We start from the raw sequence: 16,617 nt of genomic DNA, 5'->3' as shown, positions 1-16,617 counted from the left end.
ATTTACAGACATAAACAACAGTTTTATGTGCAGTGCAAAGTTGTTTTCCATGTTATTATTTTTTCATGAGATACAGACCTCCTTTCAGAGCTGCACCCCAATATTTTCCACTATTTTCTTCCTAACAGTGTTTGTCTAGAGAGATTTTTCTGTCCTCACTCTGGTGTTGCTGCTGCCAGGTGGGTTTGATAGTGTTGACTGTGATGCCTGCTATCTGTTTGTATTTAATTTGCATGAGGTACTCTATCATTTTACTTTTTACAACTGATTAGCTGGTGCAAGGCAGCATTTAGAGGGTCCATAATTACATGCTTCAGGAATAAAGAGCTACTACACAACCAGAGATGATAATTGTGAAGAAATGATCATTTAAAATAAAAAATAAAAATTCTGTACCCGCTTATCCTGTTAGGAATAATGGGGAGGCTGGAGCCTATCCCAGCTGACACTGGGCGAGAGGCACCCTGGTGCACCTTGGACAGGTTGACACACTATTACCCAGCTGACACATAGAGACGGGCTCAATCCAACTGGCCGCATTTCGCCGCACTTGCAGACTTTGCCGGCATGTTCCCGGGAAGTCTGGGAGTGTTCAAGGCTCTCCAAATTCACAGTTCAACCAGTCCACAAGGGGCCTGAAGCGGACTTTCTTTCTCGATGAGCAGACAGAATATGACAGCAGTTACAATGACTGTAATCATCGCAGGAACATTTCCATGGCAATGAGTAAAATAGTCTTGAGGGCAGCAGATTGCGGTCTCTACCCTTGCAGACTTTACATGATGATGGTGAACTCTTCACAGTATGTATGTCTGAAGTCATGAGGTTTGCAAGTCCAGAAGGTGGACATTTGAATTCAGCCACAGACAACCGTCCACACTCACATTCACACCTACCAGTTAACCTGCATGTCTTTGGATTATGGGAGGAAGCTGGAGTACCTGGAGAAAACCCACGCTGACACTCAACACTATAAATGTGATTTTAAAAACTGTCACAATGATTTCAGAAAGTCATTTTATCTCCTCACCACTCATCAGTGAAGTCCAGCTTGATGGTGCTGGTGGTGGTTCCCTCTGAACTGTAGTGTAGGCTGAGGACTGGCTCTGCTGCACTGGGTCTACTGGTGCCGCTTGTTGTGGTGATGGGAGCTGTGGGAGGAGTGGGAGCTGTGGGAGCGCTGGTGCTGACTGGTGCAGAAACAGGTTGATCAGGAGGCGAAGCTGCAGCTTCTGCTGCTCCTGAGAGGAAGACACACAGGCAGAGCAAACAAGAATGATTCAATGCGACTCTGCTCTGATGATACTTGTGATTAAAAATCTTTTTATTCCTGTTGTTAGCAGCATGTTAACGGCAGTTTAAAAGCATGTTAGAAACATGCAACCATCTACTGCGACACTTCACACTGACCAACAGCACAAACATGCAGCGGACATTAACAGAGCAGACAAAGGTGGACACACTGTAAAAGACGACAATCACCAGCCACAGCAACAAGATACGAACACATCAAGACACAAGATACACAAGTCAGAGCCCCTGAAGGGTCATCACACACCTCAGCTGGTTATTACAGCAACAAACTGGTTTATAGTCGGTGTTTAATGTGGCAAGGACAATTTATTTGACTTTTTAAACAACATAGTTCCCAATTAAAACTCATGACAGCGACATCTGTGTGTTGTCAAGAGTAACAGTGACACTGTGTCTGGGGGAGCGTGGCACATGTTCAGCTTTTAAACTTTTAGCTTTAGAAATAAAAGAAAACCTACATCGATCATGGCTGTATTAATATGAAAGAAGAAGCCTCAAAAATACTGTAACTCAGAACAGAAACTTCATCTGCAGCTGTGTAAATAATCTATTAACCTTCTTATTTAAAATGCTAAAAACTCATTTGTTCCAGCAGGGCTGGGCAAAACATCAATATTATATTTATATTGTAATGTGAGACTAGATATCGTGTTAGATTTTGGATATCATAATATTGTAAGTGTTCTCTTCCTGGTTTTAAAGGCTGCATTACAGTAAAGTGATGTCATTTTCTGAATTTATCAGACTGTTGTAGCTGTTTTATTATTTGCCTTTATCCACTTGATATCATTACTGTACATCCAAGCTTACTGATGATTTATCAAAACCACTAGTCAACCCTGCAATTATCACTGCAATGTTAATTTGGAGATATTTGGTCAAAAATATTGAGATTTGATTTTCTCCATGACACCCAGACCCTAGTTGGAGCCTCTCAGGTGAGAATTAGAATTGGACCAATATAAATAAGCTTATTGCATGTATTTTTAGTGGGTCAGCTGAACAGAGATTTACTTTTAGCCCAAATTCTCATCTAGTCCGAGGTGTCTACATGTATCTGACACTTTAATGCCTTTTAAGACCTTTTCAAGATGTTTTTTAAACCAAAATAAATACTGATTTTTGCACAATTTCTCAAAACATCTTTTTCTTATTCAAACACTGCAGGTAAGTATAAAGCTAAGTAGTATGCATGTGGTCCTGAGCAGAGGTAGGTTAATGTAGGTATATGGTTACTAACTTGAGTTGGGTTAATCTACATTGTTCCAACAGGTAAGTATAAAATAAAAGACAGCATTAGGTTCAGTGGGGGTTTAAATATTTGTAACATCAGAAATGTGGACTTTCACACTGAAGAGCCTGAGAAATTAAAAGATGCATTAAATTAGATGAAATGTTTGTGGAGGTTAAGTCATTAAAAAATCAAATTTGAGATGGTTTTATTACTTTTATGGAAAAAATATTTATAAAACTGAATTTAAGACTTTTAAGGCTGTAGTCATCAGTGCAGCCCAGTTTTAACATAAACAATACTGACTTGGTGTCAGATCAAGTGACAAACAGCTAATCCAATAAAGCCTGTTGCAGACATGAAGCTCGTTGGTTGTAATTTGGATGAACTGACCCTTTAAGTACAGGTGAAAGGAGTTTAACTTAAGGGTCCTTACAATTGAATTTTCCATTCTATACCTCCAGTTCCTAGAACTGACCTGAAATTCACCTAGTGATGTTCCAGGATTTTAGGCCCATCTAAAATCGCCTCCCAGAGGGCTTTTGTTCAAATCTGCGGCTTTTTTCTCTTTAACTTTTTATTCCTATTTCTCTTTGCTTTTCCTCTTATCTTCTCTATTTACTTAATCTTCTCTTTTACTTTGTCTCTTTTTTCATATGTCCAATTTCCCCTTGGGCCCAGGGTTGTTACTTTCCTCTTTTTTTCTTTTAGCCAAATTCCGACTATTTCTCAAAGCCAACTTTCACACAGTCCTCCACCTGCACCATGCATACTGATCAATGTAAATAAGTCAGTATTCAGATAATAGATAATACAGCACACACACAGTATCTCTTGATGAATGTCCATGACACCTCTGAAAAACCTCAGAGATTAGTATGACTTTATTCCTTAGATTATTATTGTTATTATTAGTTTTTTAATGTATTTATTTCCCTTAGTTTTCAACATCAAAACTTTACTTTAATTAATTCAGTGTGAAATACGAAAATACAAGTTTGCATATTGTCTATATTTCATTAATTATCTACTATTATTATTATTATTATTATTATTATTTGTAGTAGTAGTATTTTTAGTATCTTAAATCTATATTTATTTATTATTATTTATATTTATTTATTTTAATTAATTACATTAGGTTACATTAGTATGACTTTATTACTGAAATTATTATAATTTTTTATGTATTTATTTTCCTTTGTTTAGACATCAAAACACCTTTAATTAATTCAGTGTGAAATACAAAAATACAAGTTTGCATAATGTCTAATTTTAAGCTTAGTGTCCTAAGGACACTATGACAGTGATTAAGATAAATATATGACTAATAATAATTATTGATCTAATATTATTATTAGTCATATATTTATCTTAATTATTGTCATAGTGTCCTTCACTCCAGGTCAAAGTAACTTGGGTAAGATAGGCACACTGTCAATCTGCAGGCACATAAATATGTGTCTGGACAGATAATGGGAGAGTAATGGGAATAATGGGAAAGTAAAGTGGTGGATGGAGAGGAATAAGAAGCATGAAAACAATGGAGGACAGACAGAGAAACTGTTTATGTTGATGAGGGAGGGTGAAGAAGACAAAGCGAGTAGCAGGGTGGGGTGGGGGGGTGGGGGGGTGGGGGGGGATCGGGGGGGAGAGGACGCACCCTGCTGTTCATCGAGAGTCATGGATCCCAGCTGTTTGTTTACCACAGACGAGGGGGAATCTGGAACACAAATGAGACCGACTGAACATCGGACACAGAGGTCAAACCTGAGGGCTCAACACAGTCAAGACGCACGAGAGGAAAAAACAAAAACTTCAAAGTCATGTTAAAAAAATAAAATCGATCCAAGGCCAAGCAGGAGGAGCTGTAAAATCAGCCAAAGGAGGAGAAAAAGCTTCATCTGATAATTTCACTTTCACTGTTTGTGTAAAATGAGTATCAGAGTTTAGTAAGTTTGAACAAAAACAAGAACATGACAAGTTCACACATGCTTCTGACATGTCCTGCTTATAAAATGGTTATTTCCTGCAATGTTAAAGTAACCATAAAGCTCACTGTGAGACAACACAACGGAAAATACATCATAATTACACTCGGTCTGCTTTTAAACCTCTGAACAACCCAAATAACTCAAACTTATTTTTTAAATGATTAAACAAAAGCCCAGATTCTCATCTAGCTATCAGTGCAGCCTAGTTTCAACATGGACAATACAAGCAATCGCCCTTTATTCAATCAATGACTGGTCCAGTAAAGCCCCTTTCAGACATTCAGCTTGTTATGTCAATGCAGTGGCAATTTTGCACGTCATTCTCATGTCTGAATAAATCACAGTCCTTTTTACGTAAAAGTCACAACTGCAATCTTATTGAGACAAACCCTACAGAAGAGAAAGACTATGATTGTACATTTTTTTAAACCATTAAAAAAATCTGTACAACCCCAATTATCACTGGACTACATGGATGAATAAATTAATATCCAGCCCAACACCCTTTGTACACAGCACGTGATAATAACAGGAATTAAATGTCCCAAATTAACATCTTGTCATTAGATGCTTGTGCACTAAGTAAAATTAAAAGTTGGCAGCTGAATTCTCCTTGTAATTAATTATGAAACTGGGAAAATGTACGAGTGGCTTCACTTTGCCGAGCTCACTAAGCTCACTAATTAACTCCAAAATAAATCTGAAAAACCATCACTGATGCAGCCCGAGAGAGAATAGTGAGAAATTGAGAAAACTTTCCTTCTGTCACATCTTTACTTTTTAACTTTTAGCTAATTGTTCTCCAGAACATTGTGTTTCTTTCTGCAGAGTTACTGACAGAACGTTGGAATGTCAAAAACACATCACGTTAGCAGGTACAGTAGATGAAGCCAGTTATGTTGTTCCATGTCTGAAAAGGGCTTTAGTAACGATTCCCAAGTTTGAGAGAAGACTTGTCCACACGTACACTGGTGTTTTACCTCCTCCAAAAAAATCCGTCCAAGTGAAAGCGCAAAAACACAACTGAAGTGCTGTCAAGTGAATGCCAAACCAAGAGACGGTGATATAATCCTAAAGCCATGTTGGCCAAACACGCAAAGAAGAAGACGGACTGGGTGTCTATGTGAATAAAGGCGCACAAACATTTCGGAGGCACTATATTTCGTTCCTGCTTTTTGCAACCTGTAAGGTTTATAACAATAAACTGGAGCTTGAAAAAGATGGTGACCAATCAGAAGCTTGAAAAAAGCAATTGCCGGAAAACTACCTGGAGCAGTGATGTCTGTATCGTAGGGCTGGGCGATACAGGAAAAAATCATATCTGGGTGTTTTCAGGCTGACTGGAGATACACGATATATATCTCGGTATTTTCTATGAAATGGGCGACATGTTTTCAGCTGCAAGTCAAAGCCACATCTGAGATGTCACAGGCACTTTTACAAAAACAGACTAACAAAATAAAATTCAAAGACAGGGATTTTATTTCCCTGTTTAAAAATATACAGCTGCACAACATATAAATGAGAGATTATATAAAATAAATAGCAGGGCTGTTACAAAATCGTTTCCCACAGCCTTTCAAATGAATCTAGTGCTAAAAATGATTTGAATATTGTTATTTATTTAGGCTATTAATCTTATTTATGCACAGAGTTTCAACAGAGAGGCTGAGGGAGGGAAGGAGCGAGAGGCACTTTGTGTTATATACGTCTTGTATATGAAGCATCTGTTGTCGCTGCATTTTTTAAAACACCTGTCACCTGCATCCAGGCGCTGTCTCAGTGTCACACAACAGACTACAACTACCAAGAGGAACGGCGACACGCTATGATCTGCCTCGCACACAAACTAGCAGCACAGCACTGGATTGCACCTGTGCTACTGGGGACATTTCATTCATCACTGGTTTAGCGTAGCACGTGCAACATATAGACCGATGTGGCACTGTAGACTAATGAATAGACAGATAAAACAGAGGAGCAGCTCTGTGTCTCTTTCAGTGTTGATGGAGAACTTGTGTGAATGAGTGAGTGAGTGGGGGGGAGCTGTGCCGAGAGTGTGAGAGGGATGTACACTGGTACCCGTTATGTAACGCAACTTGACCCTATATCCATATAGCCTGTGTTGTCTAAATTTATATCGATGTATCGTACATAGTCATTATATCGCCCAGCCCTACTGTATCACTCTCTGACGTCTCTGTTCCTCAGTTTAGTGAAAAAGTAACTGTACATTTATGTGTAAACATGTAAAAAGTCCTGTTAGTAAGGTTAGCACAACAACTATTTTGCCCACTTCCACCACTGCATGACACGTTGCCTCATTGTGGTTCCTAACAAATAAAAACAAATTCTTGCACACTCTGCTGTTACAAGCCAAAAATTCCCAGTCGACACGTGTAAAAAAAAATCTATGTTTTAAAAAAATACCTGTGCACATGTGAACTAGGCCTGAGATCAAACCACAGTGAATCCAGCCCAACAGTCCAGACAGCTGATCAGCATGTATCATTAAAACATGAGTGAACAACCACATGAGCCATGAGAACGCCAAAGCAGAGCTTCACACTGTCTGGTGCCACTCGGGTGAAAACTCAAGCAACAAGTGGAGCGATGGAGTGAGAGCGTTAGTGAGTGAAGGGCTGAGCAAACAGTGGAGAGGCGACACAGTGACGGCTGTAGAGGTTAATAAGCACAAGGTGCATTATTGGGAAATGGAAAGAGGATCACTGTGAGATTAGTGGTCAGTTCTAGCAAGGCCGGGTCTCTCTGGAGCCTGACTGTCTCCAAAAACATGTCTGCCTTTCCTACAGAGAGGGGAAGATGGCAGGGGAGGGGGCCCAGGCGAACAGCCCGTATGGAGGGAGGTGGGGGAGCTCGGAGGGGAGGGTAACCTGTACGGGGTTGCGTCTCAGCAGCAGCAGCAGAAGTAGCAGCTCTCTGTGAGCGTCTCTCAGAGGCTGCAGAGGAGGAAGGAGAAGAAGAAGAACGGGCCGCACCCTGTCCTGGTGGGTCGGCCAGCCGAAGTAACCTCTGCAAACGCCTACACACTAAACTTATGGGCAGGCGATGAGGACCGTACTCTGACAGAGAGGCAGAGGAAGAGAGGGAGAGTGAATGCACGATTAGAAGACTGGAGGGGGAGGATGTGAGGAGAGGATCGGGAGCAGAGGAAAATAAAGGAGGAGAAGGACAACAGGATGCTGAAGGAAAAGAGAGTGACGTGAGGCTGCTGCTTGAGTGGAGTGGCTCCAACAAACACACACACACACACACACACACACACACACAGTTCTAAGGATACCTACGCACTCTGCTGAAGAGTAAAATGTGAAATTCTGTTTTTGTGTCAAACATTTAGGTGACAGTCCGCTTACCTGAGAGAGCGGGTTCTGACGTTGGCGTGGGTGTCGGCGTGGGAGTCCCAGTGGTGTCGCTCTGACTCCTCTGCTCTGAGTCAGGCGAGGAGGTAAGGGGCGAGGAGGAAGGGACCGAGCTCTCTACTGATGAGGAGCTGGAAGGAGGAGGTGCTGTGACTGTCGATGACGACCCTGAGGAGGAAGAGGAAGTGGATTTAGGCATGGCGGCAGCAGTGGCGGCGACAGGATCGGCAGGTACCTCCGGGGCGTCTGACCCCACAGGCCCCTCGGGGACGCTGGACTCCTGACTGGAGCCTCCTGCAGGAGCAGCTGGAGTGCTCGGCGCCCCCTCTGGACGGACAGCTGTTCCTGAAACAAGAAAATACAAAAACAAATTCAGGCTGTTACAGGCAGTCAAGACGGTCAGAAAGGTCTCAGTGTTTAGGTTACGTTATGACCTGTTCACCCATTGACAATAAAAAATTATTAATACACGTAAAAGTCACAGTATCTTTAAGATACCCCAAACTCAACAACATACAGACAAAACAGCACAAATAATTTACAAAAAATAGTATCATAAAATCACCATCATATCACATCATGCTATGAAAAACTCAAATACACACACATAGGCAATTCAAGGACTTTAACAGCCTTGAACAAGTCAGGCTATCAAGTATAATAAATGTAAAGTGTGTCTGGTTTGAGTGTTGACAGTTCCAAAGAGGGAGTTAACACCTCACCTCTGGGTCGTGTCTGAGGCCGAGTTCCTCTGCTGCTCTGAGCTTCGCTGGCCTCCTCAAACCAGCGGGACAACATGTCTGACATCCTCTGCATCAGAGACACGTTCGGGCTCTGCTCTCCTACAGGAGCATAAGAGAAAACACTTGATGTATTAAAACAAACATGACAGAGGCGGATATGTGCCACAAGATGTGAATGACATAAGTTCAAAGGACTGTTGTTTTTAATGTGGAGCTTCAGAAAAGACTTATGTTTTGGATTTTGGACAGTGTCACCCAGTGATGACTGAAGGAAAAAAGTGGAATAAAGGTGTGTGTGATATGCAGTTATTGTGACACTGACACTGAAGTGGAACGCAGACATGGTTTTCCGTGAAGGGGCATACTACTCTTTGGTGGCGGCATCACTTGTAACTGCTCACATGAAGGGGACCTATTATGCTTTTCCCTATTTTCTGTCTTACACTGTATATAGTGCTACAATGTCAATTTTTTTTTATAGTAAATGTAACCAAAGTTTCAAATAATGAGGTAAACAAATGTAAATGTAATCCCTGTGAACAAAAACCTCAGGCGTCAGACCGTTCTGAATATTTTTACTTTTGAGACAAGCTGACGTCAGGGGCTGTATTCACAAACATTCTGAGAACACTCTCAGAGAGCTCCTGACTTAGGCTAAACATTTTGAGTAAGGAGTCCTCCCTTAGGAGTGATTTAGGAAAGTTCTTAGAACAAATCTAAGCTAGAACGGGACAGAAACTTTTATCTTACTGAGGAGTTGTGGTTTGGTCGTCGCTAAGTATGATACAGTCTTTTAACAGATGTAATTGGTTGTCACAGACAGGCCCTTTTGTGTGGACACTCAGTGGAAATGAGATGAACTTCTGACTCTGAAAGTGTTGTCATTGTTAGTGTGATCACTGCTGATGGAAGGTTGAGACAGACTCAAGTCATCACTGCTGCACTGTTGCATTTTTAACGTTCTCCAAATATCTTTGTGTTGTGATCATTTTATTTGAGGCGTTATAACGTTATTGCGTTAGGTGGGACATGTGTGTGTTCCCCTAATGAAATCGACGACATATATTATACCTGCACGATCTAATCTGTGACAGAATCCTTTATGTGGTGATCTGCTTCAGACACACAAGTGTTTACAGTATGTAGCCTTCACTGCTTTATGTAGCTACATGCTAATGTCAGAGAACGTGTAAACTCGGTTGCCGATATTGTTAATTTAGCCCCTATTTCAGATCATATTCCTGCTGGAATATGTCCAGGTGTGTTTAGAAGTTTTTCTTTGTGACTTTTAACAGTAGAGACTGCCAATAAAATCAATTACAGGCTGCAATGATGGTGCAGAAACGCTGAGACACAGGGGATCCAGAAATGCTGACAAATCAAAGGGGACTGCAGTGATTTCAAGAGGGGGGGTTAAAGAAACAGGCACTGAAACAAAGGGTGTCAGACAGAGGTGAATACAGGTGTTCCAGCACAGACAGTTTGAGGAAAAGAAAGTGTTTGTAAATACAGTATGTTCTAGTAAAATCTCAAAATACAAGTATGAGCCTGAAAAAAAGAGCATGATAGGACCCCTTTAATGCTAAATGTGATTGAGGGGAAATTTTAATAAAGAGACTGAGGGAAAAATCAGAAGGGGTGGGTGCTTGGGAAACTGTCCCAGAAGCCGGATGAGTAATTTGAGAGCTCGGCTTTGCCCTCAGTGAGCAGGAACACGCACATGTCAGTATCTGCGCCGACTGCTCTGATCTTACCGTCTCTCTCCCTCTCGCTCTCAGGACGAGCTCGGGGTCCAGTGTCAGACCAGTCACCTCGTAGACGCAGGCGCTTCACTGGAGGCTGCCTCAGCTGTGGAAACACACACGCACAGACACACACACACACAGAGGGAAAGATTAGCAGTTTGTCAGTCAAAGCATGGTCAAAAATAGCTCCGCTGCCAAAGCAAAACACTGCTCGTCTCTGTCAGTGTCCTCTTTAAAAGTGCCCCCTCCCTTCTGGCTGCTCGGCTGAGGTTGCCTCCACTCTCCAGTCCCCTGGCTCTCTTTGCAGGGCAACAGGCTGAGAGCCAGAAATAGAAAAAGGGGGTCTTAGTGCAGGGACTATCAACTGCTTCACTCAGGAAATGTCATCAGGTCTGTTTATGGGCTGGAGGTGGTGAAAAGGAGCAGAGGCTGACAGAGATAGTGGAATAAAACAGGGAGCCAAAGACCCTGAAGAAATGAGGTTACAGGTGGAGGGAAAAAGGGGAGAGGGAGGTAATGAGCCTCAGCTTGGCTATCCCCTCTACCTCTGCCTGAACTATTTTGGAGGATAGAGGAACACTGCCTGCGTCGGTCGCTGTATTTGGAAAGGAATGCGTGTGGTGGTTGCATCCCGACACAGCTGAACTCACCACGAGGCTTTCAAACACTGGCACCATGATCCAGCACATTCACACACACGTGAAGACCAGGACTCACAGTAAACATGATGACCCAGATACATTTAAAAAAACACTAAAGAAGAACAGATTAAATAAACGTCTTAGATTTGGTTTCAATCAGTATCAATCGTGCCTTTTTTTTCCCGTATCACTGTGTTTCTTCCTCTCTCCTCTGTTCTTCAGGGTCATCTGCTCCACTCTGCTGCATCAGCCAGTGCAGATATAGCCCTGATGTCTGCAGTGCTTTTAGAGAAACTGACAGCCGCAACAAGGTCTCTTATTGTGTTTGTTTACAATAAACAGCTCTTTCACTGCCTACATGTCAGACAACACTCAACCACAAGTGTGCATGTTTATTTTCTATGGTAAATTAGATAAAAGTAGTAACAGCTGGGTAATACTGGTCTTATAATATGCAGACTACACAGGGTTAAACCATTTTAAAGGGATCGTTTTTTGAAGTGAGGTTGTATGAGGTTCTTTTTTATAGTCTGTGTATTACAGACAATATCAGTTGGCACGCACCCAGTTTGTTGAAACAGGCTGGAGTATGACCACGGAAGCTAAGCAATGTACTTGTGTTGGACGGGGGAAGCAGCAAAACGTAGCCATCTAAATCAGTAACAGTTCAAATGCACGATACATTGAAGTAAGCAATATGACAGCTTCAGTTCCCTGTCGGTAATCATCTGACAGCAAGGTAAAGTGGTGGAAACACTCTAAATATAGCATACACTTAGAACCTAAAGCATGTTTTCTACCCCCCACTCCACAGCAGTACACTGCTTATAGCTTACGTGTCGGTATTTCTGCCTGCTTCTCCAAACTGGGGGCTTGCTGACAGACATCTACTGAGTATGGATAAGCACCTCAAACAAATTCACTTCAAATGGCCTTGAATTATCTCTTTAAAGGTACAGTGTGTGGTATTTGGCGGCATCTAGTGGTGAGGTTGTAGAACTGAAACTACTCCAGTGTGCCAAGCGTGTAGCAGACCTACGGTGGCTGATAAAAAAAACAACATGGCTGACTCTGTGGAAGACGACCTGCTCCATATGTAGCTATAAACTTCTCATTCTAAGTATCAAAAATACAATGATTCTTCTTTTCAGGTGATTAGAGCTGAAACTACTTGTCTGTTAGCTAGTGTGTTAGCATGCAAACATTTGCTAGTTAGCACTAAACACAAAGTACAGCTGAGGCTGATGGGAATGTCATTGCCTTTGCAGGTACTTGGTCATAAACTAGAGATGTATGAGATATTGGCACATTGTTAGTATCCTGAGTTAGCCTGAAATAAAAATCTCTGCCAATAAGATGACGTTTTTAATATGTAACCTTTTTATTTTATTATTATTTTTTGGAGCTTTCTGCCTTTAATGATGGGACAGTTTGGGGCAATGGGAGGAAGAGGGGGGACAACATGAAGCAAAGGTTGCGGCGAGGACACTGCCTTCAGACATGGGGCGCCTGCTCTATCCACTGAGCTACTGGGCGTCCCTAACTATGTAATTTAATTAGTTGAAATAGGTGAGATTTGCCCTTGATGCTGTCAGGATTGTTTCAGGGAAAGCACCACCCAAAATGGCATAATTTAAATGTAACCTAAATTAAAGCAGTTTTCTTATTCTGCCTAGTGAAAAGCATTATATTTCATGTCCACATCTTCCAGTCGGCCATCACAAGAGTAGAAATAATATGTTTATTCTCTAAAGGAGAGACTCGATGTTTTCTGCAATGAGGTGGAAAAATTATATAGATATAGAGGCACCAGCAATCGGTCAAAATGAGTTGGACAATATTGGCATATCTGCAAAAATCAGATATTTTGCATCGTTATCATAGCCCAAAGTACTGCACAAATTAACAATTAGCTTGATGATGGTGCTACACGGAAAGTCAGAGGATCACCAAATTATCATTATAATTTATTCTGTGAGGAACATGAATGTCTGAACCAAGTTTCATGGCAATCCCTCCAGAAGATGTTGAGATATTTCAGCCTGGATCAAAGCAGTGGACTAACACACAGGCTGACAGACATCACCGTCCATAACTACAAACACACAGCTCCTATTAGGACTCATGTGATGTGTGATGTGATGAGAGCTGCGTGACTCGAGTCACCCCGTGCACTCACCTCCTCCCTCCTCTCCTCAGACGGACCCTTCAGCTCTCGGGCCTGGTCGTCTTTGGGATCAAACAGGTAGATGTAATCTGAGGAGTAGCTGACCAGCACCTCCTGACCGTCCTCGCTGTAGCAGAGAGACGTCACGCGACACGACTTGTTGGAAAGGTGAGTGGGGACGAACCTCACGCACATACCCGTCGTCCCCCGGCCCATGTAGTTACCTGGGGATGAGACAAAGAGTCTGTAAGTGTCTGGTTGCTGAGGTGGAGAGATATGCCTCTGGAAAACCATACAGCGAGTCTAAAACTCAGAGTGACTCTAATATGTCAACATAAATATAAAGAAAGAAGGAGCTGAGTGATGCTGTCAGCCTGCAGGACAGTTTACCTGTCGCTCTGGTGCCCAACATGCGTCTGTCGTAGATCCGCACGGAGCTGTCAGAGCAGCCCACCGCCAGGTAGTACGGCACCAGAGGAGAAATGGAAATAGAGGTCGCTGCCCTTCGACAGTTTATCAGGATGTCCTGAAATCAAAGCAAACACAAAAGGAAAGGATTAAAAAACAAAATCACAAAGTCAGCACCAACAGAGGAGGCATTTTAATAACCAGCACATACAGTGATATAGAGGACATCATTACAGTTTGATCCAGCTGAAAAAATAAAAAAAATAATTAATAATAAAAAAAATATTTTAAAAAAAATTTAATATAAAAAAAATTCTTTAAAATTTTTTATAAAAAATATCAAATATATAAATATAAAAAATATTTAAAAAATATTTCCAAAGTATTTGTCATTTTCCAGTTTTGGATTTCCACTTGTTTTAATAATCTTTAAAGCAAAAAAGCCAAACATTTGCTGTATAAATGCTTCTTAAATTGGACAATTTGATGCTCTTCTTGTCATATATGATAGTAAACTGAACATATTTGGATTTTTGGACTAATGGGTGCGGATAAAACCTTTTAACAACACCACCTTGGGCTCTGAGAAATCACATTTGACATAACGATTGGTCAGAAAATACTGGGCAGATTAATCGATAATGAAAATAATCATTAGTTACATCCCCGAGTCCACTTGTTACACTAACAGGTTGTAGGGTAATTAAGAGGGAGGTAACAGAGTCTGGTAAAACTACTCTGACAGTATAAGGTCACAGGCAGTGATCTAGAGCAGGACATATGAGAAGATGCAATGCAATCTACACAAACACACACACACGCACATACTGATGAATTCTGGCCTCAAGCCAATAAAACAGTTTCTGAATTGCTCCAGAGGCAGAGAGTTGTTTGTGAGGAACGATACTGAGGACAAACTCATACTAGAAAAGTGGGAGGTCTTCAATACCAAATGAATCAGCCAAAGTCCAAGAGCCAAAAGCCAAAGAGCTGTAGTCTCATTTAGCCTCTTGTTAGCAACCACCTTTTTAAAGACACCTGAAAGCCTCACATCTCACCACGGGGGTATTTATGGCTTTACTTTGTGTTGTAGAACAAAATGTGAAAGACTCTTCAGCTTGTGTTAACCACAGACCTTATTTCAGTCACCTAACCAAAAACCAACTGACTTCGACACGAGGGAACAGGATATGCTAAAATGCTAACACAGCTGCACCACTCTTTTCACATTAGGTACTCTCCTGACAGGCATTGTCAGAGGCATTGTGAGTGATGCAAGTGTACTTTGATTGGTCCAGACGTAAGTTTTCAGTAATAGAGCAAACAAAGCCGCCATTTCTTAAAACCCGTGAGCCATGAAAACATGCAACAGCTGCTCATAATGGACAAAAAAAAGGAAGAAAAGACAGACAAATGGACTAACAGCAAAGTCCAGGCTTTACAGATGAAATACACTGTGATTTTGAACATGACAAGGATGTTCTCGGGGACGTCTACAGAACTATTTGGTCCAAAAACACCTACTGAGACTGCCCCACCCACCCTGAGTGTCGATGATTGATAAAACAACTGAGAAGAAAAAACATCAAAGCTGTCACCGTACATCTTTGCAGTCTTCTTTAGTGCAGCTCGTCTTCGTGCGGAGGTCAAACCATCGCACCGTGCCGTCCTCTCCACACGACAGAAACGTGTAGGGGTCATTTGGTACCGTCATAATCTGACAAAGCAGAAAGGGAGGAGGTTAGGAGACAGAAACCATGAAGAGGAAAGATATGTTTGCTCTGTGAGATGTTTGACCAGTGTTTCCTGTGTTGAGTACCTCATAAGCTGTCCCATAATGGCAGGTAAACTGACACTGTCGGTTGTGCTCAGGACTCTTCTCTGTGTTTGTGTAGTAGATGATGCCGTCTCCGGAGCAGGACACGATCTCCTGATCGTTGGTGTGTGGCATGAACTTAGCGCTGAAGATGTTCGCCCGATGACCGGAACGTATTGACTTCTTGACCTGAAGAAGAGAAGCAAAAATACACGATGGCTGCTGGGAAGTAACGAAAGGCTGTACCGAACATCATTTTTTAAAATTTGAAGCCTCTGTTGAAGTTTTCTGATGAAGCTTTGAATGTCTGTCATCACATTTTATCCCAAATAAAAAAAATCCTTGAACAAAATCCTTAATATGAATAAGTGATTAATCAGATTTAGTGAGTTCGTCGTTTTTAATTTATTTAGGACATCTGCTGTGCACAAAAAATGTGCTTTAAGTGCAAAAAAGAGATTCTATGATACATCATTTTTGTATTAGTAGTGTTTCCAAGTGACATGATAGCGTGTAGCTGACAGAGATTAAGTCTAATGATTTGGCTTTTCTTTAAATTAAAGAAAAAAGAGTTAAAATGACAAATGCAGCTGTAAAATAGTCGGCTTCATCTGCTTTTCATTCATAGACAAAAGTTAATTTGCCTCCTTTTGTTGTTCTTTCATACAGTGAGATATTTTCAGTGTGCATATCTGTTGTCACTTTATTAATCACCACCTACCTTTTTGTTGTACGGGTTGGAGATAACCAAAAAGGTGTCGTCTGACCCCGACAGGAGATATTCACCTGTGTCGTTCCAGGATATAGTGTTGACCTGTTAACAAACAGATATTTACTTTAGAGTTTACATTCATGCTAGAAGGAGAAGTTCATTAAATCGATTAGTTATTTGACAGAAAATGAACCACTGACTATTCTGAACCAAGCATTCATTGACTCCAGCTTCTCAAGTGAGTATTTGCTGACTTTTTTCATTTTGTATAACTGTAAACTGATTTTAAAAAAAGCATTGTGCAGATGTCACTTTGGGCTATGGGAAAATATGTCATTCAAAATAAAATAAGACATTTTATAGAGACTAAACCAGAGGCTCCTGATCTGGGTATCTGGACATGAGGAGTCTCATGAGGAGTTGCAGGACGAATTTAAGCGGTCATGATGTGATTATGAAAGCA

At 41.3% G+C, this 16,617-nt stretch overlaps 1 protein-coding gene across 5 annotated transcripts in view; it reads right to left on the bottom strand.

Annotated features, from left to right (window-relative positions):
• Positions 1-16,617, bottom strand: part of dcaf6 (ddb1 and cul4 associated factor 6) — a 36,405-nt gene that overhangs the window by 5,229 nt on the left and 14,559 nt on the right. For 3 of the 5 annotated variants that reach the window (XM_050048226.1, XM_050048228.1, XM_050048229.1), the window contains exons 3-13: positions 16,164-16,256; positions 15,446-15,631; positions 15,230-15,343; positions 13,609-13,744; positions 13,231-13,442; positions 10,420-10,513; positions 8,645-8,764; positions 7,917-8,267; positions 7,434-7,622; positions 4,209-4,268; positions 1,031-1,241 (exon numbers count right to left, since the gene is read on the bottom strand). In XM_050048226.1, the coding sequence (XP_049904183.1) occupies positions 1,031-1,241; positions 4,209-4,268; positions 7,434-7,622; positions 7,917-8,267; positions 8,645-8,764; positions 10,420-10,513; positions 13,231-13,442; positions 13,609-13,744; positions 15,230-15,343; positions 15,446-15,631; positions 16,164-16,256 (1,766 nt within the window). The remainder of the gene's footprint in view (positions 1-1,030; positions 1,242-4,208; positions 4,269-7,433; positions 7,623-7,916; positions 8,268-8,644; positions 8,765-10,419; positions 10,514-13,230; positions 13,443-13,608; positions 13,745-15,229; positions 15,344-15,445; positions 15,632-16,163; positions 16,257-16,617) is intronic. The other 2 variants (XM_050048230.1, XM_050048231.1) reach the window with 2 other exon arrangements.

This window comes from Epinephelus moara, chromosome 7, assembly GCF_006386435.1.
Source record: "Epinephelus moara isolate mb chromosome 7, YSFRI_EMoa_1.0, whole genome shotgun sequence".
Lineage (NCBI taxonomy): Eukaryota > Metazoa > Chordata > Actinopteri > Perciformes > Serranidae > Epinephelus > Epinephelus moara.
This window is presented reverse-complemented; position numbering and strand designations above follow the sequence as displayed.